Genomic DNA, 26605 nt, shown 5'->3' with positions numbered 1-26605 from the left:
GAGGCAGCGGCGGCAGCAGCCAGGGAGGACGGGGCTGCGCGCGGGCCGGGGGCGGGGGCTGGGGCCGGGCCTGGGGCGGCGGGGCCGGCGCCTCCGCTCTCCTCCAGCTCCTGCTTCAGCCTCTGCTCCCGCTGCGGCCGTGGCCCCTATCCGCGCGGCTCTCCGCGCTGCGTGCCCGCCGAGCCCGCCGCTCCCCGGCCCATGTACTGGAAGCATGAGAACGCCGCCCCGGCGCTGCCCGAGGGCTGCCGGCTGCCGGCCGAGGGCGGCCCCGCCGCCGACCAGGTGAGGGAGCGAGCGAGTGGGTGAGCGGCCCGGGCCACCGTCGGGCAGGGGCCGGGACCCCGCAGGGCCCGGCCGAGCGGTGGGCGGCCGCGGGGAGGAGGGCTTCTGGGGTGCGCCTGTGAGTGTGTGTATGTGAGTGTGTGAGCGCGCGCGAGCGCGGGGGGGGGGGGGGGTCGCGGAAAGCGGGAACACATTATGCAAATGTTGGAGGAATTTCTCAAAAAGCGATTTAGCAAAGACACAGGCGAATCAAGAGGAGGCGAGGCGGGTATTGTCCGTCTGAATAGGCGCTGATAGCGCCGATGCGCCGGGGGTTGTGCTGGCGCAACGCTGAGAATCCCGACGCGGGGCCGGTCCCGGGCGCGCCGAGGGGCTGGAGGGTGCTTTTTTCCTCTTCTTGGACGCCTCTGTTTTCTCTTTTTGGTCCCATTTCCCCCCGGACCTCGCCCCCATTTTGCTCGGGGTTTCCCTCGGACTGGCCCTCGAAAGGCGCCTGAATTCGTGTCAATATCGCCGCATCAATTTCGCAGCGCGCGCTGGGCTGGCGGGCTGATGCTCCCAGCGCTCGGGGTTTTATTTTCCTCAAACGCCCCCCCCCACACACCCATCTCCTTTTTCTTTTCTTTCTTTCTTTCTCTCTTTCCTCCTTTTTGCATTTTGTGTCGAGAGGAGGAGAAGGGAGCGAGGAAGGGGGGGGTGGAGGGAGAAAAAATTCGATTTTTAATTACTACCATTAAAAAATCAAATTTGCAATTCTTTGGGCGGCCTGATGGATCTCACTGATTGACAGTTGGAATTGACACTCTGGCTACCTCTTATCTTGGGCATTCACGACAATTTCTAATTGCAGGTAGTTTGTGTGTGTGCGCGTGTTTTTTTTCCCCCTCAGAGGCTTGGATTGCAAGGGAACTAAGCGATTACTTCAAGAGCCACGGGTTAAGTGCAGGGAGAGGGGGAGAGAGAGGGAAAAAATCCAATCCAAATTCAAATTGCTTCATTAGAGAGACACCGCTTTTGTGGGGAAGGGCTTTAAATGCCCACTACAAAGTTAAGACTCATTGTTCCGCGCCGGTTTATATAACAGGCGCAGGGAGGCGCTGGGCTCAGGCTGCGCGGAGCCAGTTGTGCAGCCGCCGCCGCCTGAGTTCCCTCCCCCTCCCCCAGGTGATGGCCCAGCCAGGGTCCGGCTGCAAAGCGACCACCCGCTGCCTTGAAGGGACCGCGCCGCCCGCCATGGTGAGTTCGTTCGGTCCTGCCTTCGCTCCCCCGTACGCTGGCTGGCGGGCCCTGGGGACCTTGACCGGCTTTCCGGCCCCGAACCGCTGCCCCTGCGCGGGGGGACTTCGGGAAGGCGCCGCCCCTCTCCGAGCCTCTGCTTTCTGGCCGGAAATGTAGACTTTAACCGTCCCCAGCACCCAGGACACGAGGGCTAAAAGTTGGGGCTGTCCCTTCCTCTCCAGTAGGCCCTTCCATTCCTATCCTGTAGTCCATGGAACGGCGTCTGGGGAGAATTTCGTTGTCAATTGATGCGCTGGGGCCCCAGATTTGTCTCCGAGACAGCCGCAACGCTGGGCACCCGGCTGGGCGCTCAGCTCAGCGCGCGGTTCTCCCTCTCTCCCCGACTGCAGGCTCAGTCGGACGCCGAGGCCCTGGCAGGCGCTCTGGACAAGGACGAAGGCCGGGCCTCCCCCTGTACACCCAGCACGCCGTCTGTCTGCTCACCGCCTTCTGCCGCTTCCTCCGTGCCGTCCGCCGGCAAGAACATTTGCTCCAGCTGCGGCCTTGAGATCCTGGACCGGTATCTGCTCAAGGTGAGACGGGGGCGGGGTGTTGCGTGTCTGTTGGCGGGGTGTGGGTTGCATCCCTGAGGACCACAACGCCGGCGCAGGTCCACTAAGTTCTTACGACTGCGCGTCTTTGGGCAAATCTTAGAGTCTCTCGGCACCCCCGGGTTTCCGTCTGAAAAATGGGAAGAGTGTAATTCTACCTTCCTAAACTTCCTCGTCACAGAAGAAAAGTGGGGAAGTCATACACACCTTCAGACCTCCAGCTACAGTATCTGCAAATGGGGCCGGGCCTGAAAAGAGGCCCGCTCTGAGCCGTCCCCCACCTCCGCCCCCTCCCCAGGTCAACAACCTCATCTGGCACGTGCGGTGCCTCGAGTGCTCCGTGTGTCGCACGTCGCTGAGGCAGCAGAACAGCTGCTACATCAAGAACAAGGAGATCTTCTGCAAGATGGACTACTTCAGGTAGGCTGCGGCCGCTGGGCCAGCAGTGTCGCTGCAGGCAGGCCCCCCCCGGCGCGCGCGGACAACACCCTGGCGGCGCGCGGTCTCCCGAGCCGCCGAAGCCCAGACCCCGAGTTCACTCCCTGCGCGCCGCGCGGGCTCAATCAGCCCGCTCTCCGCGCCCCGAACGAGGAGCTCCAGGCCGCGCGCCGGTGCCGGGACAGGTCCGGCCCGCCACCCGTCTCCGGTTCCTGCGACCCACTGGGGTTTGGTCGCGTCTCTAACCCCGTCTCGGGGCTTACAGAGTGTCTGGCTCCAGTTCCGACGGTCGAGCTCTGACGTCCTGGGCTCTGGCCCCGACTCGCTCCGATCCCAGCCGAGATCCGCCTGCACCTCCAGGGCGCGCCAGCTCTGGGTTCCAACCCCACTCGGACTCCAGCCGCGCAGGCGTCTCTCCCCGCCGTCCCAGAGCTGGGCTCCAGTCTCCTGCTCTGCCCTGGACTCCTCCGTGGGTCTGGGTCTGGTCCGGCCCCAAGCACTAGCCTCGCAGCTCTCAGATCCTGTCCGTTATCCAAACGCTTCGTCCTAAGCCCCAACCTTTCCGGCTCCGCCTCAACTAAGACCCCGGCGTCGCTCGCGTGTCTCATCGCCAGTCGGGGGTCCTGCCTGGGTGCGGGGGCGCCTGTTTCAGTCTCCGTTCCGCGGTCGTTTTGGTCCCGGGCTTCAGCCGCTGCCGGGTCCAGGCTCTGACTCTGAGCCGCCACCTGGACAGGAAGTGGGAGAGTCGGGCCCAGCAACCGGCGCCCCGAGTAGGATTACCGTGGGCTGGGCTCTCCGCGCCGCAGAGCCGCGGCCCTGCCCCAGGCTCATGCTCCCCGCGCGCCGCCGAGTCTTCGCTGCCGGCGTGAGCCCGGCTCCTAACCGCGCGCTCAGGCCTGACCTGGTCACGGGGTCGAGGTCATTGCGAGGTCAGGGGCACAGCAGCTACTGGCCTGATCCTGGCGGGAAGCGTGAACCTGACGTGAGGCCTGGCCACCGGGCCTACAGAGTCCGGGAGATCGGAGTGGGACTGGTTCTTGGGAGGGATGCTTGTTCCCAAGGGCTTTGTCGGGAAGTGGAGAAAGCTACTCCCCTAGAAAGACCGCGTAGCCCACAGACACCCTTCCCATGCTTGCCTCTGCAGAGGTCATGGCTTCAGTCTTACTAGAAAGACCCCTGGCCCAGAAGGCCCCTGAGAGTCAAGGAAATTGGTGGTAAGGTAATGCCTGCTCCCTTAGCTCTGGCTTTGAGTCTCCTGGCCATTGGAAAGAGAGGATCTTGAGACTAGGGTGAGGTCTGCAGTGTTTGGGGCTGTAGTACTCTGGGGAAACCACAGGAAGCATGGTTTCAGAAATGGATTCTTCTTCTGTGTATGGATGTGAAAGGTTGTACACCTGGGATGTGCATGGGGGGGAGGGCGTGTCTGCCTCCCAGGACCTGGGACTCAGCATGCAAGGGGTGTCTCTGTGTCTGTGTTGTCTGCATCAGAGCAGTGGCACTGGAGGATTGTGTCCCTGAACAAGGTCAGGGCTATGAGGGCAGTGGTGTACTCCTTTATGATGAGTATTCGTCTTTTAGTTTATGTGTGAGCGTCAAGAGCGTGTGTCTCCATGTGAATGTTGGGACTTGGTGTGTGTGTATATGTGTATGTGTGCCTGTGGGAAAGGTAGTGGAGACAAGATTAGGTCTGGACAGGGACCCAGAGGTGACAGGGCGAGAATTCTGAAATCCTGTCATTCCTCCTCCCCTTCTCCTCTGAGGGAACATTCCTGTCGAAGGCCTTCATCCTGGCATTGAGGAGCCAAGGGTGTGATGTGAACATGGATTTGTGGATGTGGACTGCCACATGTGTGCGTCCCAGGAGGTTATCGGCTGCCTAGTGGGTATGTCTTTCTCCACTGTCCCATCTGACTATTGGCTGGCCAGGGCAGGAAATGGAGGTTGGGGTCCCGGTCTTGCCACCTCCCCGCTCTTTGCCTGCCTTCATTTGGTTAAAAACAAAACAAAGCAAACAAACAAACCAACCAAAATTCAGGCCAGCTGCTGTTTTAGGGCTCATTGGGCTCATCAGCTAGCCAGGGACAGGGCTCCAGGCTGAGGAACCCAGCAGGATGATATCTCCTCGGCCTCCTTCTGCAGAGTAAGGCAGGGCTCAATCCCTCTCCTGGCCCTCTGGGTGACGAGTGGACCTGGTAGCCTCCTCCCTGTTTCTCCAGCCTCAACTCATGCCCACACTGGACCAAGCCTCCTTGGCTGCTGTGTTTTGCTAGACCTTCAAGGATTAGTCAAAATTTAGATCCTGATTCCACTGTTCTGAGCTTCACTGGCTCTGGAGTCCCCCTTCCTACTGCAGTGGGGTTGAGGATGGGGGGGGTGTAGCTGTTGTGGGGACAAGCAGTAATTGAGCTCTACCAGGCCAATGCTGAATCACTGTGTGACCTTGGCCGAGTGACTACATCTCTCTACCCTCAGTGTCCTACTTCTAGGGTTGTCTCTCTGAGCTGCCAAGGAGGCCAGTGTAGGGAGGAAGGCTCATTAGAGTCTCCGTAAGTGGCAGGTGCTATGGATGTCTCCATTGTCACCATTGTCACCCCTGGTAGAGTGGATGCTGGGCACAATCCTCTGATGGCATTTCCTCTGGCAGTTTGAGGAGCAGGATTTGCCTGGAGAGATGGGGGCAGGTCATTTCTAGGCAGCAGGTTCTGAGGCTAATCCTTTTCCAGGGACAAAAGCCCTGAAAGCAAAACTAAAGCAGATTTTTGTTTAAGAAAATGGGATAAAAGCTCCCATTGGCTGGAACGAGGGAAGAATTGTGGGCTCTCCTGATCATGTCTACGCCAGCCAGGTCTCCCTGCAGGCAGAACCCATCCCTGGCAACCCCACCTGTAATAAAAATAATAAAACCCACAAGAAGGGAAAGAAAAAGCCACGGAGCGCCAGGCAGGGACAGCTGTTGGCTCTCAGCAGCAGCCCAGGCTCTGGGTGGCTGCCGCAAAGGAGCTTTTCCTGGGGAAAGCATGAATGGTGACGTGGGAGGCAGAGTTCGCCCTCAGGAGCTGGGGCTCAGGGAGAGGCCATGCACTGAGTTTCTCTAGCCCTCTGTTTCCTGAAGCCCAAGGTCAAGGGTCTGGTGGGATATGGACTGGAGCATTCTGCTCTAGGGGAGACCAAGATCTCCCAGTAAGGCAGGGAGAGGAAGGAAGTGGCTGAGACCTCATGGACGGGGCACCAGAGGGCTTCCATGGTCCTCTGGGCTCAGGTCTTATCCTTCAGGGAAGGGTTTCTCCTCTGTTCCATACCTCTTCTTTCCCCTCTTTGATACCATCCTGTAGATCCACAGTCTCCCTTGGCAGAACCTGGTGTTGGTGGCACAAGAATTAGAAGTTAGGAAGGCCCTCCAAATTCACCGAGAGGGAGGCTGCAGAGCATGGAGGGGATATCTTAGTCAAGACTGCTCGGCCTCTCTGCTTCAGTTTCTCCAACTCTCCTTCCAAGGAGGGACCTCACCAGCCCTGGTGGGTTCAGCCAGATTCCTGGTAACCCTGGTAACCTGGTAACTCACTCCCTGAGTCCTAGCAGACCGCCAGGGAAAATCTGATATTGCTTTTAACTTCTTCATTTTTTTTTTTTTTTGTTTAAGACCATTTTTCTTTCTATTTTCTTCCAAGAAGTGAAGAAAAGTCCTGGGAGTGGGGTGGGGACAGTGTTCCTTTCTGGGCCATTCAGATCTCCACTGCCCTCAGCAACCACAGCCTCAGACAGCTTCCTCCCACCCACTGACCTGCCACTGCTGCCCCCCAAAACGGGGGCATGGACTGATCTGCAGTGCCTCCTCCTTCAGCACCCACCAAGCATCATGCCCATTGTGTGATTGGGGAGATGGAGGCCCTGGGGGAGAAGAATGTGGAGCCCAGGGTCACTCAGTGAGAGAGTGTAAGAGGGGCTGAGCAGGGGTGAGGCTACTGCTTCCCAGGATCTATAGAGCTTTTCTCAAGCCAGGAACCACGTTAACTTTGGCAGGCTCCATCTCATTGAATCCTCAGGTCCACCCTGTGATTATTGCATTGTCCTAATCCCCACATTATAGGAGGGGAAACTGAGGTCCTCAGAGGGGAGGTTGCACAGCTAGTAAGTGGCAGAACGTGGGTGATCCCCAAGACCATCCCTGTGTCTAAACACTCAGGACTGTTCTTTTATAGGTGAGATTATGTCAGCAGAAGCTCTCTACAAGGAGAGGTCATGGAATGGCAAAAACCCCTCTCCCCCGGCTCTGAGATTCCCTGCCCAGTTTAATTGGCTTCACACAAGGATCACCAGCTGTGTGCTCTGGTGTGGGACTCTTTCCGGGTGGGCCCTGGGAGCACTGGGACAGGAGTGACCTCCTCAGAGACTGTGACTAGATCAACTTTGCCATGATCAGGTCACCATGGTCCCTGGCCCTCTTGCCTCCTGCCTGTTGGAGTGGGGAATAAAGGGTTAACTGCTGCTCCTGGCGTTGATCCGGGTGGGGTTCAGAAAGTGTCCTGGGCTGGGCCACCGGGCAGCCAGCTGAAGTTCCTGTCCCCTGCTTGGCCCATGTGACTTAGGGCAAGCCCTCAGCCTTCTCTGGCCTTCCAGCTAGAGCCCAAGCTCCAACCGCGGGCTCCAGTGGGAGAACCCCACCCCCTCCCCCAGAGCGACGGTCCCCAGGGAGGCTCAGAGCTGGGAAGCGGCCCCCCACCGTGGCGGAGAGCGGCCCAGCGGCAGCCAGCTGTTGGGGGACAGATGTAGGGGGAGCTGAGAGAGGAGTTCTGGGGAGGGGCCTCGGGCCCGGGACCTCCGAGGCGCAGGGCATTTTAACCTCATAATTGCTGGTTCTGCTTTTTCTGGCTTCTCCTAAGAGTTTGCCTAGGAAGGAAGGAACAGAGGGAACAGAAAAGGCTCCTCCTCCACTCCATCTTGCTGTCCTCTTAGAATCTCTCTAAGGCCATCCTCTGAGTGTTCTGAACTCAAAATACCTGAATTCTGGTTTGAGTTTCCGCACCAGACTCTCCGGCTTCCTAACTAACATTGGTCTTCCCATTCGGAGCTTCGGTTTAGCTTCGGGTATCTTAATAAGGCGGAAAGGAGTCGTAGTGAAACTCCGAAAGGCTCTTTCGTTGAGGCTCATTCATCCAACAAATAATGGCTGAGCACCAACTCGGTATCCAGAGGAAGTGGGCCGGGAGAGTGAGCTTGACCTGGCCAAGGGCGCACAGCTCTGCACAACCAGGAGTACCTAGATGTCTCTGTTCCCTACTCAGGGAAGAGAGGGTAAGGAGATGTACTATGGCACCCCGCTCCTTTCAGCAGCTGTCAGTATGCGCAGCGTCTGCCGGACTCCTCTCCACGCCCAAAGCGTATCTGCCCTTTGCGCCTTTACCCCACGGCGCGCGCCGGGATCCAGGGAGGGGCGCGCACAAGGCTGGGGGCGGAGGGGCGGTAGCCGCGCCCCCTAATCCCTTTGGCGCTCCCTTCGCAGCTCCCGAACACCCCATTCTTGAAGTTTCGTTGTCTCGCCGCCGATTTCGCTGCTTCCGGAATCCGGCGGCTCGGGCCTCACAGCCCGCCTGGGAAGGAGTCTATCGGTTTGTCAGAGAACCTCGATCCGTAAGCCTCCTCGTGCCCCCTTGTTTGTGCCATTGACCCCTGCCCTGGGTGGAGGATACGTTTCAGGAGCGGCCCTCAAACTCATCCAAAACTGTATAATGACCCCCTCACTCCCATCCAAGGACCCATCGCGAAGGCGATTTCGTTGACTGGGACGAACCACGGCGAGCGCGGGGAGATCCTAGGGCTGGGACAGCTTTTATCATTTGGGGTGACGCGTGGAGGGTGGGAAAGTTGGTGAGAGCTCACTCGCGGGGTCCGCTGGGGAGCAAGGAATGTAAGACGTACAGCGTAGGCGCAGAAGGCGCCCGCGGATCGGTCGTGTGGAGCAGAAAGATCGGGGTGCGCGGGGTGTCTTGGACTCATCTCTGGCAAAGGACAAGGAATCTCGCACAGCCGCGCGCGAGGATCCGGGGTCGTGTGCTCTGGCGCAGCTCACGGGTCGTGGCCCACGGAGACCACAGGTTTGAGACGCAGTCGCTCTCATGTGGCCTCTGAAAGGCCGGGACCTTCCCCTCCCCGGCTCTCCCCTCTCCCAGGGAAGGCACTCCCCGCCTCCCCGAATCCGCTGGGCCTCAGGCCCTACGCACGGGACTTTCTGGGACCCGTGGCTGGGAGCTGGGACTCGCGACAGGGTCAAACCAGGCCCGTTTCCAGTTAATACACCTGGGACACATCCCTAATCATCTCTCGCCCAACTGCTTACGCAGGTTCGAGGTTCCTTTTTGCACTTCAGAGCGCACCTCAACCCCGAGCCCCACGCTCTTTGTGGTCTTGGGCAAGTCACTTGTCCGCTCTGAACCTCCGATTCCACGTGTGCAAAATGGGTACCAGAGTCTCCACCTCAGGCGGCTTGCGTTGCGCCCCGGGACCCTGGATCGCTCTACTTGCTCTGCCCTCGGCTGGTCGCTGTCTCCCAAGGTCAATACGTACTCCTAATCCGCGTACTGGCAGTCGGGCCGCAGAACTCCGGGTCCGCCCTTCGGTGAGAGTAGGCAGGGGTGGGCGAAGCGGTTTCCTCTCCCTTTTACTGAGGGATTGGGAAAGAAACCGCGGGCTGTGCTAGGCGGTCCCCTGGGGAAGCCGAGTTTCCGAGGTCCGGACCGCCTCAGTTTAGGGGGCGGTTCACCCAGCAGACGCGCGCAGCACAGCCCGAATGAGTAAACCGCGCCGCCAGCCACAGGGCTCCCTTACGCTCCGGGTCAGAGACAGTTGCGTTGGAGTTACGTCTGGAGTCGGGGCGGGCCGAGGCTTCCTCGCTCCCGCACTCAGTTTAACCCAAGACCGTTTATTTAATTGACAGTTGCTTGCCTTTGCCAAGGCAGGCGAGGCTGTAACCAGAGTGCATTTGCTCGGCTGGTTTCTGGGCACATTCACAGGCAATTCTGAGTGCTCCTCTGGGTGGAAGTGTGCCGGCCCTGGGGACACAGAGGCAGATCTTGGTCCTCTCCCAGGAATACAGCGGGTGGGAGGGAAAGCCGAAGAATTCGACATTTACAAACCCGCCTGAGGAACGCTGCTAGCCTGGTGCTGGAACTGGGGGACTCTTCAGGGAGAGGGTGTACGAAGAGCACTGTCTGTGCAAAGGCTTGGGCTGGGGAAGGCGCTTCAGAGGAGGCCATAGAGACCTGGCACTGACCTTCCATCAGGGCTGCCTGGGACTCCTGCTTGGGTGTGGGGTGGGGAAAGTGAGAGAGGAGATGAGTCTAAGAGGCTGTGGTCTGCTGGGCTTTGTGAACTCCAAGGATCTTGGAGCAGATCCCGAGGGTAGAGTGGAGTCACCAAAGGATTTTAAGCAGGGCAGAACAGGATTCACTGTGCATGCTGGAAACTTCGCTGTGGCCACTGTATGGAGGAATGGTTGTTGGCCCCTGGTAGAGCTGGCAACAGGCAGAGAGGGCAGATTCTGGCCTAGGAGGGCAGCTGTGGCACTGCACCTGGATCCCAAAGATACGTAGGAAAAAGAACCAGCAAAGCCAGGTGATTGGTTAGATGTGGGGTTGAGGAGAGGGAGGGGTGCATGGTTTAGGTTTCTGAGCTTGAGGGGCTGGATGAATGGTGGCTTCATTCCCTGAAATAGAGTGCACACCAGAGGAAACTTGAGGGTTGGGACAGGGTCATGGGACGAGTCATCTACTTAACGAACAAACCTTCCCTGGGGTTCAGGGGTCAGGTCTTGCGCTGACTTCTAGGACAGGGTAAACCTGTTGCTGCTTCCTGGAGGGGCTCCAAGGTCGCTAGTGGAGGCAGGCATACCCAAACAGCCGCACTACAAGACAGGGGGTGGGTGGGTGGGGGGAGATGGGGAAAAGGCCCAACATGAAAGGCTTAAGGGGGAGGGGACATTTGATCTGGGCCTTTTGTTTGTTTGTTTGTTTGATTTGGGACTGGCTGGTACTTAATAGCCCGCAGAGTATTAAGCAATAGCCTTCTCAGTGTCACCTAGCTCAGCTTGAGGCAGGAAAAGTGAGAACTCAGAGGGTTAAACACTTTGCTCAAGGGCACAAAGCCAGCAAGTGTATATCTGTCTATGCTTCCAAGAAACTGAGTATCTCTACTACTGGGGTACAGTTTATTCATCTTGGGTTTCTACCCTTGCGAGCTGTGTGACGTGCAAGTTACTCTAACTCTCTGGTCCCCATTTTCCTCATCTGCAAAATGAAGATTAACTGGGATAATCAACATAAAACACTTAGAATCTTGCTGGGCACATGGTAAGTGCTCAAAACCTTGCATGTTACTGTGTTATTATATTTTCCCTAACATGATATATTTTAATGAACAGATTAGTTACATACAAATGTAAGGGATCATTGTAGAAAACTTGGAAAACTCAGAAAAGCACCAAGAAGAAAGTAAAAACCACCCACCAGCTCACCTTCACCGTGAAGGTGCATTGGTGTCTGCAGGGGTGTGAAATACAGGGCAGATCCAGGCAAAGGGAAATTTGGGTGAGCAAAGGCCAGGAGGCAGGGTGCTGGCAGGCCAGTGGGATTTGGAGGGGAAAGGGGGAGCCTGTCTGAGCCTCGCCACCCCCCTTTCCTGTCCCGGTGTCCCGCAGCCGATTTGGGACCAAGTGTGCACGGTGCGGTCGACAGATCTATGCCAGCGACTGGGTGCGGCGGGCACGCGGCAATGCCTACCATCTGGCCTGCTTTGCTTGCTTTTCGTGCAAGCGCCAGCTGTCCACGGGCGAGGAGTTTGGCCTGGTCGAGGAGAAGGTGCTGTGCCGCATCCACTACGACACCATGATCGAGAACCTCAAGAGGGCCGCCGAGAACGGTACCCAACCCGCCCCACCCAGCACCCTGCCACACCTCTGTGCCCAGCCCTCTCCCACCCCACCCCAGCACCACAGGAACTGACCACACTCCTCTAGGAGCAGGCGCCTGATTCACCACCACGGAGCATGCGCTTTTGGCTCCACTGTTTGCTTGGGCGTATGAAGTCACAGTCTGCCTCTGCAACTGTTTTCTCATCTGTAAAATGGAGCTAATGATAAGACAGACCCCTTATCCAAGATGACTAGGAGACACTCAAGGGAGCCCTAGAGATGATTCTCATAATGTGGTAGCCTGCTCCACCTTTGGCCAGCTCTGGTTGGCCTGAGGACTTGCCCCCTCCTGCTGCCTGGACCTGGCCATGGGCCAGTCCTGGAGAGATGATTCCACTCTGTTCTCCCAACTGCTGTGCCAGCAGCTCCAAGCCGGAGGTTTGCGGGTGGAGGTTTCATCCTGGACTGTAAAGAAAAAGACTTTGAGTCTGGAGATGTGAGCTCTGTTTTGCTTCTGGGAAATGTGTGAAGCTTTCTTCTCTGGGCGTCAGTCTCCCCATCTGTGCAAGATACTCTGTCAACGAGAAAGATCCCTTGTGTCTCCCTAAGACACATAGGCCAGCAGACAGGGTCCACATCTTCCAGGGACTGTGAGGGCTGAGTCACGGGGGTTGGTGGTTAGAAAGGGGTGGGAATAGAGGTTGGGCTGAGGGCAGAGTCAGGGATCCTTTCCATCATTTTCCTGTCTGGGTCTTTGGAAGCTGCTAATTGCCCGTAATGTGGATTATTTTGTATAATCCTTACAAAAACCCTAAGAAGTAGCTGATGTGTCCCCATTTTACAGACGAGGAAACAGGCAGAGGTTATCTGCAGTATGGATTTGCCAAAGGTTACACATTAGCAGGCTGGCTTGACTCCAAAGCCCAGGCTTTTAACCACCATAGCATATCACCCTATTCCCAAGCTCCAGGGACCCTTAATTAGACTTCATTAAACAAGGGAGGCTGCTGGGATGTGGCTGTCCCTATAAGTGTCATGTTCCCATTGAGAAAATGGCACACCAATCCTTGTCCTGCCTGCTCTCCTAGGGGACATTAATACCACAAAGTGTCTATTCCATCCTCAGGGCCTCTCGGGAAGTGTATGGACCACCCTGCCTCAGTTTCTAGGCTGGGAACTTGTCAGGAATTTCTAGGGTGTTCCAGACCATGGCCACACCAAGGCCATCACTTTCTCCTGCCGGGATCAGGACTAAAAGTGGCCTATGTGGGGAGCAAGTAAGGCTGGGGTTGTATGAAGTTACCTGCCGTAGTGGCCAAGTCAGCAGTGGCCCTGGGATGGAATCCCAGGAGTCAGGGCTCCCCCTATACCATGGTCCATCAGTGACCTCCTTCCTATCTGGACCAATCAGGACTACCCCTAGCCACACCCTTGCTAGTTACAACTCTTGCTCTCACCTCTGTGCCACTCCAGACACTTAACCATGTAGGGCAGCTTGAAGGCTTGGGGCCTTAGATCTCCTTTACTGACCAGCCCTCAGTTTTGATACTGTTTTACTCTTTATTTATTATATTTTAAATTTTAAGTAGGCTCCATGCCTAAGGTGGAGTTTGAACTCAAGACCCCATAGATTAAAAGTCACATGCTCTATCAACTGAGCCAGCCAGGCACCCCTGCTGTTTTTACTTTTAAGCTTAAACACACATCCTTCCATCATAGAACACTTAGAAAAGATGGTTAAGCAAAAAGAAGAAGATAAAGATCACTCTAAACGTTACCACCTCTCATATTTTAGTATCTATCTTCCCAGATTTTTTTTTCTCTGTATATATGGTGGCATGTTGGTTTGGTTTCCCCCCCAACATAGTGTTTTCATAATTTAAAAAAAAATTACAACTAATTGTGAACAGTGGTGGAATTACTGGTGATTTGGTTTTCTTCTTTGTGTTTATCTGAATTTTCTAAGTTTTTGATAAGAAGTCTTTATTACCTAGAAAAATGAGGTATTAAAAATAAAATGGGAATGTATTTAGTGTGATTGTGAAAGTCATAGAACTGGAAAGAGAATGGCTAACATATGCTCCAGTTAATAAAATTAAATGTTAGAGAAATAAAGTGATATATGATTGCTGTAAAAACCTCAGCAGTTACAGGAATATTGAAAGTAGTGTCTCCATTAGATGCATAAATGCGAGCACCTTGGTGTGTATCCTTTCAACCTTTTTGCTTCCATATATTTTACAAAATTAGAATCACAGTTCTGTAACCTGCTCGCATCTTACCTCCACCAGCCTTTGGTTTCCCCAGTTCAGCTAAGAGGGAGTCCAGTCTGGGCCACTAGGGTCTGTCAGCTGTAAGCTACTAGCTGAGAAAGGTCCTGGGTCAGGACTTTCTTCTCTTTGAGCCTCGGTTTCTTTCCTCTGCTGTAAAATGGGGCCGTGAGCCAGACACACAGGACACACCGAAAGAGCAGCGTCTGGTACTTAGAGAACGCTCAGAAATGACAGCCCCTTTTCTAAAGACAGAGCTCAGGGACTAGGACTCTGGGAACCCCGCTCCCAGCCAACTCCACTCCTGACCCTTCCAGGGACCAGCTGCCCCCACCCCCGTCCTTTCCAGGATGCCACTAGAAGAGATGGGGACGCGTGGTCAGCCACTTCTGTCACCCCCAGGGAACGGCCTCACGCTGGAGGGGGCAGTGCCCTCGGAACAGGACAGTCAGCCCAAACCAGCCAAGCGCGCGCGGACATCCTTCACCGCCGAGCAGTTGCAGGTACCCGGGCGGGCCGCGAGGGGCCGAAGGTGGGGGCGGGCCCTTGAGGTAGGCGGGGCCGAGAAGGCCTCTGGCTCCGCCCCTTCTGCCCGGACCCGAGGGTGGTGGGGAGGGGCCGTAGCTGTCTGGGGCGTGGCCTCCGGGCCGGATCCTCTCTGATTGGGCCGGGGTCTAGGAGACCTCCGCGCGTTCCTGCCTCACTGCCCCTTTTGCTCCCCGCAGGTTATGCAGGCGCAGTTCGCGCAGGACAACAACCCCGACGCACAGACGCTGCAGAAGCTGGCGGACATGACGGGCCTCAGCCGGAGGGTCATCCAGGTGGGGCCGAGGGAGGGCGGGGCCTTGGGGGCGGGGGCGAGGCCTAGGGGCCCGGGGCGGGCCCACCAGCGTGTGCAGGGCTAGCCAGCCACAGGCCCGGGCGCACGTGGCCGCCCTTACGCGGGAGGCGACGAAGTAGTCCCGCGTGGTGTCTCCCAGCGGCGCGTCCGACCCTTTTCCGCGAGGCTGAGGCTGCTGAGGCTGTCGTTCCAGGTGTGGTTTCAAAACTGCCGGGCGCGTCATAAAAAGCACACACCACAGCATCCCGTGCCGCCCTCCGGGGCGCCGCCGTCCCGCCTCCCTTCCGCCCTGTCCGAGGACATCCACTACTCCCCGTTCAGCAGCCCGGAGCGGGCGCGCATGGTCACCCTGCACGGCTACATTGAGAGTAAGTGAGCGCACCACCAAGGCTGCTGGGTCTGTGGCGGGGGGGCACGCGCAGCAGCGCGCGTGAGGCGGAGGCGTGGGGCGGACTTTAGGAGCCTGGTGGGTGAAGACGTCGGGTCTGCAGTCCCTCGGACCTAGGGGTTGGAGAGAGGGGCTAAGGTCCCGGTCTTTGCCTTAGGGAGACGGGACCCTTTGTAGAGAAAAGCCATTTGGCCACTCAAAAAATACTTTCCAAGTACCCACTGTGTGTGCCAGCGCCCAGGGACTAGGGAGAGAACAGGATGGGGAAAGCCTTTGCGTTTTGGTGGAACCTGCGTTTTGGTGGGAGAGAGAACGTGGCACGATAACCAGATAGATAGAGCATGGTTTTAATCCTGATGATTGCTGTAGGAAAGGAGCTGGACGCAAGCTTGTGGAGATGCCTCCTTTCAGCAAGCAGAGACTGGAAGGATGGATAGGAATTAGTGAGACACAAGGAGAGGGGATGTAGGAGTGCCCAGCAGCAGAGGAGCTGAATGCAGGCAGGCCATAGCCCAGAAAGCACCGTGGCATGGGTGCTTTTGGGGTTGCAGAAGGCAGCCAGTGTGGCAGGAGTATTCAGAGCTAGGAGGCTGAGGGCAAATGACCTACCCTCCTTGAATCTCAGTATCCTCAGCTGCAAACTGGGACATTAATAATGCCTATTTCACAGGGTTGTGAGAATCCACTCATGTGTTCAGTAACTACTCTCTGAGTGCCTTCTGTCCTAAGCACTGGAATACAACAGAGAACAAAACAGACCCAAATTTGTGTGCTCTTGGGGTTCACATTCCAGAGTGGGACGTGGGTGGAGAGAAAATCAGCTAATAAAGGAGGGAGGAGATGGCATGTCAGTGGGGACTGGAGACGCCATGGGGGTGATGGATCGGGTCTGGTGGAGTGACCTTTGAGCAGGAACCTGGAGGAGAGAGGGAAGTGGCCTTGTGAATTTCTGGGGGAATGGACGTTCTCTATGTCTGCTAACAAGCAGGTGCTTATTACGGATCTTCATTCCCTTTGAACTTGTTTGTTTCCTCAAAGCTGGGTGTGACCAGAAAAATAGAAGTGGCCACAACATACCCACAAACATAAATCCTCCCTTCTCCGGCTCCAAGTAAAAGGGAAAGAGAATGGGGAGCATCAGAGAGAGAGCCCTGCTGTTCACTGAGCCCCTGCCATGGGCCAGACACTATACTAAGCACGTGTGTAATCATTAGCTATCACTGTCTCATTGCACAGATGAGGAAACCCAGGGTCCTCAGTAATGGGAGCCGGTATTCCTTAATGATTGACTGTGGGCTTTAGGGTGAGACTGTCGGGCTTCTGATCCCAGCCGTGCCACTCACTAGCTGTGGGACATCAGGCAAGCTTCTTAGCTTCCGTGAAAACCAATTTCCTCATCTGTAAAAATGAGGATGATAAGGCTTCTCTCAGAGCATCAGATAAGATCGCTGACGTCAAGTCTCCAGCATTCAGTCCATTGGGGGAAGTCCTAGCTGCTCTCCTAGTGGTGGTGGTGGTGGTCCTGGCTGGCACAGCTGGGGGTGTGGAATCCTGCCTATGGCACCAGGCAGCCAGTTGGAAACCATGTCTCTTTGCACTGTGTCATTTCTGAACCATCTGCTCTGGAGGAGGGACTTTTCTTCCTTTCTTTTCTAAACAATGATTTATGTTCAGGTTGCACAGAGTCCACAGAACTATCTAGATCATCTGTTAAAGGCACCAAGGACTAGGGACTCTCTAGATACCTGGAGTCTGGGCTGCCAGCTAGCACTTGCTGTGAAGCTGGCAATGGGTCTTGGTGACCTCTTTGGAAGTGGGGCCATGGCATCCAGAGTCAGGCCCCGGGACTCCCCTCACAGACTTTGTCAATGAAGGCTAGATATGTCTTGGATGCTCAGAGAAGGGGCTGAGGGTGCCGTCTCCTTTTTACTTTGAGATGAAACCCAGCATAGGGCTGGAAGTGTCAAGGGTGTTTGGACCTGTCACCTCTTGCTGCAGGACTGAAGGACACCTCAGCAGTTTGCTTGGAAGTTAACAAAAGTCACACAATTCTGAGTTCCCTGGGGCCTCCGAGCTTGGAAGCTGATAAAAAGCTTTGGAACGAGACCCCAGAAAGATGCACACACACACATAGTTTTCAGTGTAATCCCAGACTGTTCATGGACTTCTAGAATGCCCCAGGATAAGAATCCCCAATCTTGGGGCACCTGGGTGGCTCAGTGGGTTAAAGCCTCTGCCTTCAGCCTGGGTCATGATCCCAGGGTCCTCAGCAGGAAGCCTGCTTCCCTCTCTCTCTCTCTGCCTGCCTCTGTGCCTACTTGTGCTCTCTGTCTGCCAAATAAATAAATAAAATCTTAAAAAAAAAAAAAAGAATCCCCAATCTTATACAATTGCTTTATTCTACCGATGAGGGAACAGTAGCTCAGAGAGGCACAGTGACTTGTCCTAAGTTACATATTAATTATAAGTCTCTGTACTGTACAGGGCTCTGCCTTGGGACCACGTGACCAGAGAGAAAGAAGGGTAGGGACAAGAGAAGCCACGGACTTCTCCCCTGTGGTGGCAAAGCCCTGAAACATGAGAGATTTGGGTCAGATACAAGGATGGAACTTCCCCCACCATTTTAGATGTTGGAATAAGGTACAGAGATTCACACAACTGATATTCAGCGAGTACCTGCTAGGTGTCAGGCCTCATTCCAGGTGCTGGAAATCCATAAAGATCTAGAGTCTGGAAAACAGACAAAAATTCTGGCCCTCATTACAGCTTATATTCTAGTTGGCAAAGACAGACAATGACAAGTCAACAGTAAAAATGTACCGCAAGTCAGATGATGGCAAGTGCGAAGGAGGAAAAATAAAGCTGGGAAGGAGGCCAGGGAGGGTAGGGGTGAGTGTTGTTGGTGTTGGGCTGCAGTTATAAATAGGGTGGCCAGAGACAGCATCATTAAGGTGACATACAAGTGGAGGGTCCTCTAGGAGGCATAGGGTAAAGCCTGAGTGATACCTGGGAGATAAGAAGGGAGAGGGCATTAAGAGGGGAGACTAGTAATGGGGTAGAGCTTGGTATGTAGGTGTTGAATTACATATTAGTTTAGGAGTGTTTGTCAGTGAGCTGGACAGTTATCACATAGCACTTAATAGACTGTAAAGCTTTTTACACCAAGCATTACAACCAACTCTGTTGAAGTTTTGCCCAAGGCCATGCACAGCCAGTACATGGTCAAAGTGAAACTGGTCCCAGGGCTCCAGCTTGCTGAGCATGGGGTGCATGGGCTTGTGCGTGGAGGCTGCGGGATGGTCTCCAAGGCGTCCTCTCCTCCACAGGTCAGGTACAGTGCGGGCAGGTGCACTGCCGGCTGCCTTACACCGCACCCCCCGTCCACCTCAAAGCCGACATGGATGGGCCGCTCTCCAACCGGGGTGAGAAGGTAAATGGAGCCCGCTGGGTGTGGTGGGGGAGAGTTGTCCGGCCAGGGATGGGTTTCTGGCAGGCACCACGCCACTCTGTGGCAGACCCCCTCTGCCAGAATCCTTCAGCCCCCACCTGGCCCCCAGAGCAGGTACTTGAGCCGCGTGTTCTATGGGCCCAGCCCCTCCACAGGCCTCCTTCTAGGCCTCCACCAATACTTTGCCTCTTTTTTTTTTTTCCCCAGATTTGTGAATTTAGTTACTTTGCTCACATTTTGTGGTTCCAGGAAAGGCTTCTATGACACACCACTCTGCATCCCACCCTGTCACCTGTTCTTTCTCCTTCCTCACTTTTATCCCTGTCTGTTGAGTGAGCACCCGTATCAGGGGGGACCCCTGGGATAACAGGGCAGCAGGGGACTTTGGTCAGCTGGCAGGGCCTCCTTTGTGGAAGCGGGATCTCTGGTTATCTCAAGCATCAGGTCTGAACATACAGAAGGCTGCTTAGACATCCCCCAGGCCAGTGGCCTGAAAGCTTTGTTTCTAAGCACCGGAACCTTTAAAAAAATTTTTTTCCAGAACCCATAAAACAGATAAAAGTAAGTAGAGCTGCTCTAGATGAAACCACAGTGTGTATAGGACCCCAGTTCCCTCTCTGTGCTGAGACGCCTCTCAGTGAGCCTAGCAGGCCTCTGTCCTAGGACAGCCCCTCGTTTTAGAAGTGGGGAAATTGAGGCACAGCTTGCTGCAGGTCCCAGAACCTGGATGGGAACCTGTGTACTCCCCTCATCCACTCCACTAACATTTGCTATGTACTGACTGTGCTTGGCAGCCCGAGTCAGTGGCCAGGAACACAGAGGTGAGGAGAGCAGGGTTCCCACTCTGTGGGGGCCACAGGCTGGAGGAGGAGACATGGCAGAAGCACTACAGTGTGAGGAAACTGATGGGGTAGCCCATGGAGCTGGAGAGTCGGGGCCCAGCTCAGGAGAAGCACGAGGAGGAGTCTCTGGAGGAGGGCAACGTCTGTGCTCAGGCCTGAAGGCTGAGCCAGAGTTCATCAGGGAGAGCACGAGCCACCCTGGCTCTTGGGGAGCCCTGAGCAGTTCAACGTCGCTGGGGCACAGGCTTGAGAGGAGCAGTGCAAGGAGGGGGGACTCAGGGCTGCAAGGCGGAGGAGTCTGTACTTTGTTCTGGGGCGCAGGGAGGCCCTGGAGGCTTCTTTTTGAATTTTATTTTACTTATTTTATTTATTTGCTTTTAAGGATTTTATTTTTTAAGTCATCTCTATACCCAGCACAGGGCTCGAACTCACAACCCCGAGATCAAGGGTCTCACGCTTTACCCACTGAGCCAGCCTGGGACCCCTGTTTTATTTTAATTTATTTTGTGTTATTTTATTTTATTTTATTTTTCTAGTTTTATTGAATGGAGGCCTCTTCTGGAGACATTGCTGTAGCAGGCCTCAGGGAGGCAGGGAGCCCCAGGAGTCAGCAGGTGTGGTGGGCCAGGAAGACTGGGCCAGTTCCTTCCAGCTGGAAGGGCCTCCAGGGACCTTCCAGGCCAGCAGAGCCCAGCCTTGGCGTGCCTCAGAATCACCTGGGAAGCTTGTACAGAAGCAGATTCCCCAGCCTCCCCTCTATAGAGTCTGCTGGGGAGGCCTGGAGTGGGGAGCCACTCCCGCAGGGCACCTCTGCTAATCCTGAATGAGCCCCTGCTGGGTGCCCGGCTGTGCGCTGGGCGCCATGGGGCTGGGATATGGTGCGGACAACCTGGTGGCTCAGGTGGATTGAGAAGTGAACAGCAGCGTGCAGTACAAAAGCCCACAGATCTGGGGGGGGGCGGGGGAGTGCGTCCCAGGAACACCCCCCAAGATTGCCCCACTCCCAGCAAGAGCTGATGTTGCTCCAGCAAAGCCTCCAGTCCCAGCACATGCTTTCCGTACTTTGATTGATGTTTGTGGGTGTGGGGATGGCCATCCTCAAGGTAAAGATAAGGAGACTGAGGCTCAGAGCAGCAGCTCACCAGTGCCACACCGTGAGTGTGGGTAGAGCTGGCCTCCATCCCAGGACTGCCCGCCTTGGAGCTGCCACTCTCCTCTGAGGGGCACTTGTGCTGTCACTTGGCACAGGGCCAGAAGAGGCACGCTGGCACTGTCCCTGTCCTCAAGGAGCATGTGGCTCAGAGCAGGAGGTGAGCAGCGTGACAGAGCAATTGAAGTGAGGGATGAACATGGCCTTGGAAGACCCAGAAGAAGGGGCCCTGAGCTCTCAGGGAGAAGCAGGGAATGGCAAGAAGGGTGTTCCATGTCAAGAGAAGAGCATGTGCAAAGGTCCAGAGGCAGAGAGGAGCCTGGGTCTGAGGGACCACGGGGTGATTAACATGACCGAGGCCCAATGAGGTGGCAGGGGTCATACCACGAAGAGCCTGGACCATGGAGCGAGGGGCTTAGGCTCTATCTGCAGCACGGGGGGAGCCTCAGAAATGTTTCGGGCTGGGCTCAGCACTTGGAGCCGAGCCTTGTCTCCTGGTTACTCAGCTAAGCTTGTGGTTACGTCTGGTTCAGTCTGAAGGATGAGCCAGGCTCGGGTCTGAAAGCTTTTGCTGGAGAAGGTTTCTGGCCCCTGGGTTTGGCTGCCTAGCAAGAGTTTTCTCCCCAACTTAACATCCAGCAACTTTGCAAAGAAAAAAAAAAGTCTCTCCCTCCTTCATGACCTCCCACCTTCTCACTGTCAGTTCTTCCTGCCAGCTCCTGGGGACCTTTTCTGTCCACCTCTTGCCAAACCCACGCGACCCGGTGGGCGGTGTGTGATCAGTCCAAGAGTGTATGGACTTTCTCCCAAATCCCTCCAGGCTTGTGTGGCCGAGTCATGAGGAGACTCAGTACCCCGCACGGCAGGCTCAGAACCCACTCAGCACCAGCCCTGGTGTGGCCAGGAGGACAGCACTCTGAGCATTGGCAGGGAGCACCCCCTGACTCTGCCACATCGTCATTTGGCTACACGTGCCTGAGAGTTTCCAGAACTGCCTTTCTCCTTGGTCATGTCCCCTGATTCCACAGTTCCAGAGCTTGGAAAGCCCTTAGAAATCAGGGCCATCTTATCATGGATTAGACGGAGAGACTGAGGCCCGCAGAGGGTAGGATCTTACCTGAGAGGGTGGGGTCTTACCTCTCCTGAGAAAGCTTCTCTCCGCAAGGGACCAAAGCCAGGCCTCCCAGTGGTCAGAGAAGAGCACTGCCCGGGCTGGGGGAGACAGTAGTGTGTGAGCGCTGGTGTCAGGCTGACTCCGAATCCACAGTCTGCTTCTCTGAGCCCCCATTCCCACGCCCACAGCAGGGGGATAATAACAGTTGCCACCACCGAAGGCTGTTGCTGCGAGTCAGTGCAGCGACGCGTGGGAAGCGTTGAGCACAGCCCTTAGGCCGCAGAACAGGCTCCCTAGAGGCGGGTTATCATGATTCTGCTACAGACATCGTCACCGTTACTTCCTGCAGCTCCTCTTCATAGTAAACACTCTGGGCAAGGGACGTTCCCGATCCGAAAATGGAACAGCCAAATAGCCATGCCCGCTGGATGTCCCCGGATCACCCTGACAATGTTACTGTGACGAGGCACCTCCCGCCGACCAGCCGGCCCATAATCCTTGACCTGCCCTGCAGGGAGCTGGCTGTGCACGGGAGTGGGGGTGCAGGGACAATGAGAGGTCAGGCCAGTGCTTGAGGTGGAAGAGGGCGAGGGAAAGGGGCAGGCGGTTCCTGATCACCCACGTGTGTCAGGCACCTGACTGCCTTTGGGCTTCATGAAGATCCAGTGAAGTGCTTGGCCCGTTGCCCAGGGCGTGGTGAGCGTCTACGACTACTGTCCCCATGGCTCGCAGAGGCAGAGGCGATGTGTTACAACGCAGAGAGCTTGGTCTTGGGCCAGGCCTGGGTCCACCTCTTTCTCGTTGTGGGATCCTGGGCATACTGATTTTCACCTCTCTGGGCCTCAGCACCCTCCCTGTGAAATGGGCATAATCGTGGGGCACCCTCACAGGGCTGAGGTTTTCATCCCATAACATAAGTGAGGCCCTTCCCACGGTGCTGGGCACCGGACACAGTGCCCCGCAGACAAGTCTTGCTGCTCTCTGATCTCACTGAAGCCTCCTCCTTCCGAGAGAGAGCTTTTGTCACCCCTGTTCTCCAGATGAGGAAACAGGCTCAGAGAGGTGCAGTGAGTGGCCCAGGGTCTCACAGCAAATAAGTGTTGGAGCTAGGATTTGAACCCAGATCTGGGCCCTGAGCAACCCGCATTCTCTATGTGTTTGAGGACCTCTGTGGGGGGGGGCGATGCCCGGTGGGGCAGGGCCCGGACTCAGCCGCCTCCCGCGCCCTCCTCTTGCAGGTCATCCTTTTTCAGTACTGATGCCGCGGGCCCTGGTGCCTCTGTCCGCGGGCACCCCACCACCACCCCGCAGCCGCTGAAAGCCGGTATCCGAGCCACTGCCAGGGATCCACCCGCTCCGTACCCACCGTCCCCCGCCTTCCTGACCGCCACCAGCCGGGCCCTGGGGCCTGGCCTTCCCTCCTCCTGCTGACATCCAGAACCTGCCAAGAGCACTTGCGGGGTCCTCCTCTGGGAAGGCAGAGCTCCCTGAAATCTGGAATCAGGGTGAAAACAACTGGCCTGTTTCCATCTAGACAGGAGTCATCTTCAACTTCAGCTGATTTCAATAGCAAAAGGCCAAATCGAATCGTGCAACGCCAACAGCCTTCTAATTTACAGGTTTTCTTTCTTCCCGTATTGGCCTTTCTTTACTACTTCCTTGCAACCATCTCTGAATTCTGAATAGCCGACAACCCCCAATGTTATCCACTCTGTTGCTTTTGTCTGGAAAACTCTACAGTGTTTGTGGGATGTCCCCAAAGGAAAGCTATGTTCTAATTTTATCATTTCCATCTGTCTGGTTATGTCAAGTTAATTCAGAGAGAGAAGAGGCACTGACCAACACTGAGAGGCCCAACAGGGCAGAGATGGAGGCCTGCCCAGACCAAGAGGTGGGGGATAGGCAGGGGCTGGGGCGGGGGGTGCGGCTGGGACTCCCACGGGAGAAGGCTATGGCTCGCTGGGCTGGTGGGGGGAGGCATCGGCTATTTTAAGGAGACGAAAGAGAAGATGTGGGGTGTGTCTATGGGGGGAGACTCTGTTCCTACCTAGTTATCCAGCATATATAGAGGAGACGTGGCGGAGATGGTGTTTGATACACATAATGGCATTTCTGAACACTTATGCAGGGTAGCATTGGTGGCCACTTGCTGACTCCTGATAGTGTTGGTTGGGCCACGTCTTCCTTGGAGGGGCCATCGTGGAGGGGGAGCTGGAGAAACAGAGCCCAGGGAAATGGCAGTAGGGATGCTCATTCTGGACCCAGGTCTGAGTAGAGAGAGGGTACATGCTGCATAGTGATTGTGCCAAGCCCAGGATTCCAGGGGGGCACGTGGGGGCTTCCCCACCAGCCCTGCACAGAGCCATTCCCACCCCCTCAGGAAAGCGGAGGCCAGACACAGCTGTGCTCACATCCACCCTATTCTGCTGCAACTCTTCCACCCCAAACAAAAGGGCTTGGGCTGCACAAGACCATGATTTATGTTTTCAGGGGACGCCCATTTGTCCCAAGCGTATCCTGTAATTTCAGAATTACTTGGTGTCCTGATGCATTTCCCACCAGAGGCTGCTAGTAAGCCTGTTCTAGCCCAAGTCCTCCCTCCTGCTTTGGTTAGCCCAGTGCACTGCTTCTGGAAGGAGACTAGGGTGGGGAGTGCATGTTCACTGCACGCAGGCATCTGCTGTCCCCACTTTCGCCCGTGGTAGACATCGCTGATGGATTGTATCACTCTCGGAGTCTGGATCAGGTTTCGGAATCCAAAGGCTTGAGGTTGGCGCTTAAAACGAAAACTTATATACCTTTCTTGCTCTCTGGGACCTGGAGGAGGGCGAGGCATGGGTGTAGCCCAAGAAGGGAACGGGCTTCCTTTCCCTTCCGAAGGCAGTTCCGGGGGACTCAGGGCCAAGAGAGGGTAGCACCAGAACGTGGTCAGTGCAGCTCGGTTCAGAGCTCATCCAATGAGTGGCGTGTACTGGCCCTGTGCCGGGGGCCAGTGATCATAAGAGGAGCTGGGGCCCAATCCCTAGTGACTGGGGAGCTCTCCTGCTTCCTTTGATTTTTGTTCCTGATGATTGAAGCCCCAAGCACAGCCATGTGGTACACATGTGGCCACGGCCAAGTGGGCAACCAAACCCTGCCTGGGGGTCACCCAGTACCCACTCTGCCTTGAGCCTCCCCCCAGGGTCTGTTCCTTGCGTGGATCACGTGGTTGTAGCACATTGCCATTCAGACATGTCTCCACTAGACTGTTAGAGCAGCCTGGGAACGCACAGGCCACCAAGACTATTTATTTAAATACAAAACAGAGGGAGAAAACACACACACGGAAAAAAAATTGTAAGCACTTTTTTTTTGTAAAACCAATGTCTGTTTTGTTACATACCTTTCATGTTGTGCTTTGTAAATGTCCTATTTGTGTAATAAATAAAGTTAATGCAAGTAGAAGTGCGGGCACTTAAATCCAGAACACTATGGGATTCCGTTTCTTTCCTGCTCTCCGCTTAAGGACTCCGGTCCCTGGGGGCACGTGGGTGGCTCAGTGGGTTAAAGCCTCTGCCTTCAGCTCAGGTCATGATCCCAGGGTCCTGGGATCGAGCCCCGCATTGGGCTCTCTGCTCAGCGGGGAGCCTGCTTCCCTTCCACCTCTCTCTCTGCCTGCCTCTCTGCCTACTTGTGATCTCTGTTTGTCAAATAAATAAATAAAATCTTTAAAAAAAAAAAAAAAGGACTCCGGCCCCCGGCCCCCAAGGGTTCTGGGCCGCTGGACAGTGCAGTCTCCCTTCCTGGCAATTGGTACTATTTCCCAGTTAGTCAGCTGTGTGCTGCCAAGGCATGATGGTAAGTTTCTTCTCTCATCTAAGCTTGGTAGGCAGTCGTGCTGGCTGCTGTGTCCCGTGTCCCCACTCTTGAACACATGTCTTCTGCTGGGCCCCAAGCTGGCTCTGCAGACTTGGAGAAGGGCCCAGCCCACCAGCCCTAGAGGAGCTCTCAGTCTGGCCAATGCTATAACAGATAGATCCCTCCGACATGCTGTGGGGGCTGGGGTGCGGAACAGAATAGGTGCAAAAGAGAAGATATTGGGGAGCCTGGAAGGGGAAGTGCAGGGGAGCCTGTTTGGAAGATGCGGGAGAATTTGGTCTGGGGAAGTAAAGGGGAATATGGGATGGGAGGCAGGGAGACAAGGAGACAAGTCTCTAGCTTTGACACATACTGGGTCTCCTACTGGATCTCACTGGGTTCCAGAGCCACCATACCCTCTGGGGAGTGAGAGAGAACATCTTTTTGCTCCTGGGCCACTTTTCTTTTAGCAGCAGAACTGTTGGTTCAAGCCAAAATTCTCAATGAGGTAGGGAGTGGAATGGCCCTGCCCTGCCCTGCACAGAGTTGCTCAGAAACCTCAGCTCTGGGTGTACATCGTCCTCACCCCTGCAGGGCCCTTGTCTTTATTTTATTAGTTGTTTCATCCACCATCCCTGGCCCCATTTCTGCCCCTCCCCCCTCCCTTCTTCCAATCCACTTATCAAATGTTGATTTAGATATATGTGTATCTTTCAGAAATAGTTTGTGTGTGTGCTTCTTAGACAAGAATGTGCCTTCTGTTTTCCAAGCGCAGTATGGAGCTCAACTCTGTCATTCTATAGAGGTGACCTGTTGCCCCAGAAGGGAGGAGTAACCCCCAGGATCCCTCCATGGAGCAGCTGAGTGTGCCCAGGCTACCCTCTACTCCTAACTCTACCTACATGCTAATTCCAGTTCACTAGTTTGAGGGCCAGTTTCCTATCCCTGCAGACCTTGTCAGAGCCTTTGAAGGCCCACCTTTTCCTGGCAGCTTTTGGTGAGCCAGGGACAAAGCATGGAGGTGGGGGTAGCATGGGCTGCTGGATCCAGCAGCCTCTATGGAGGGATGGTTATACAGAGATCCAGGATGTCTGTGGCTCAAGTGTGGACATAGAACATGTCACTCCTTCCTCTTCTGGGTTTCAGCTGACACATGATCTTGGGGGTGATGTTGAGAGATACGGGAAATAAGAATGCTTCAGGGAGTGGCACTTGGGAGTGCACGTTGCTAGACCCCATTCCCAGAGATTCTGATTAGCAT

The 26605-nt window shown here is 55.5% G+C and overlaps 1 protein-coding gene across 2 annotated transcripts; it reads left to right on the top strand.

The window, feature by feature from the left end:
- LHX6 (LIM homeobox 6) lies at positions 1-23450 on the top strand. 2 transcript variants are annotated; one of them, XM_032865781.1, is made up of 10 exons: positions 1-285; positions 1450-1521; positions 1914-2096; positions 2413-2534; positions 11242-11462; positions 14127-14227; positions 14450-14545; positions 14759-14933; positions 18280-18383; positions 22746-23450. In XM_032865781.1, the coding sequence occupies exons 1-10, from the start codon at positions 202-204 to the stop codon at positions 22764-22766; spliced, it is 1179 nt and encodes a 392-aa protein (XP_032721672.1). In that variant the 5' UTR covers positions 1-201; the 3' UTR covers positions 22767-23450. The 2 variants fall into 2 exon arrangements, with proteins under 2 accessions (XP_032721672.1, XP_032721673.1); XM_032865782.1 differs by lacking the exon at positions 1-285 and adding an exon at positions 1058-1135.
- The last annotated feature ends 3155 nt before the right edge of the window (positions 23451-26605 follow it).

Source organism: Lontra canadensis, unplaced genomic scaffold, assembly GCF_010015895.1.
Source record: "Lontra canadensis isolate GAN:19392208 unplaced genomic scaffold, GSC_riverotter_1.0 scaffold30, whole genome shotgun sequence".
In the NCBI taxonomy this organism is placed as follows: Eukaryota; Metazoa; Chordata; class Mammalia; order Carnivora; family Mustelidae; genus Lontra; species Lontra canadensis.
This window is presented reverse-complemented; position numbering and strand designations above follow the sequence as displayed.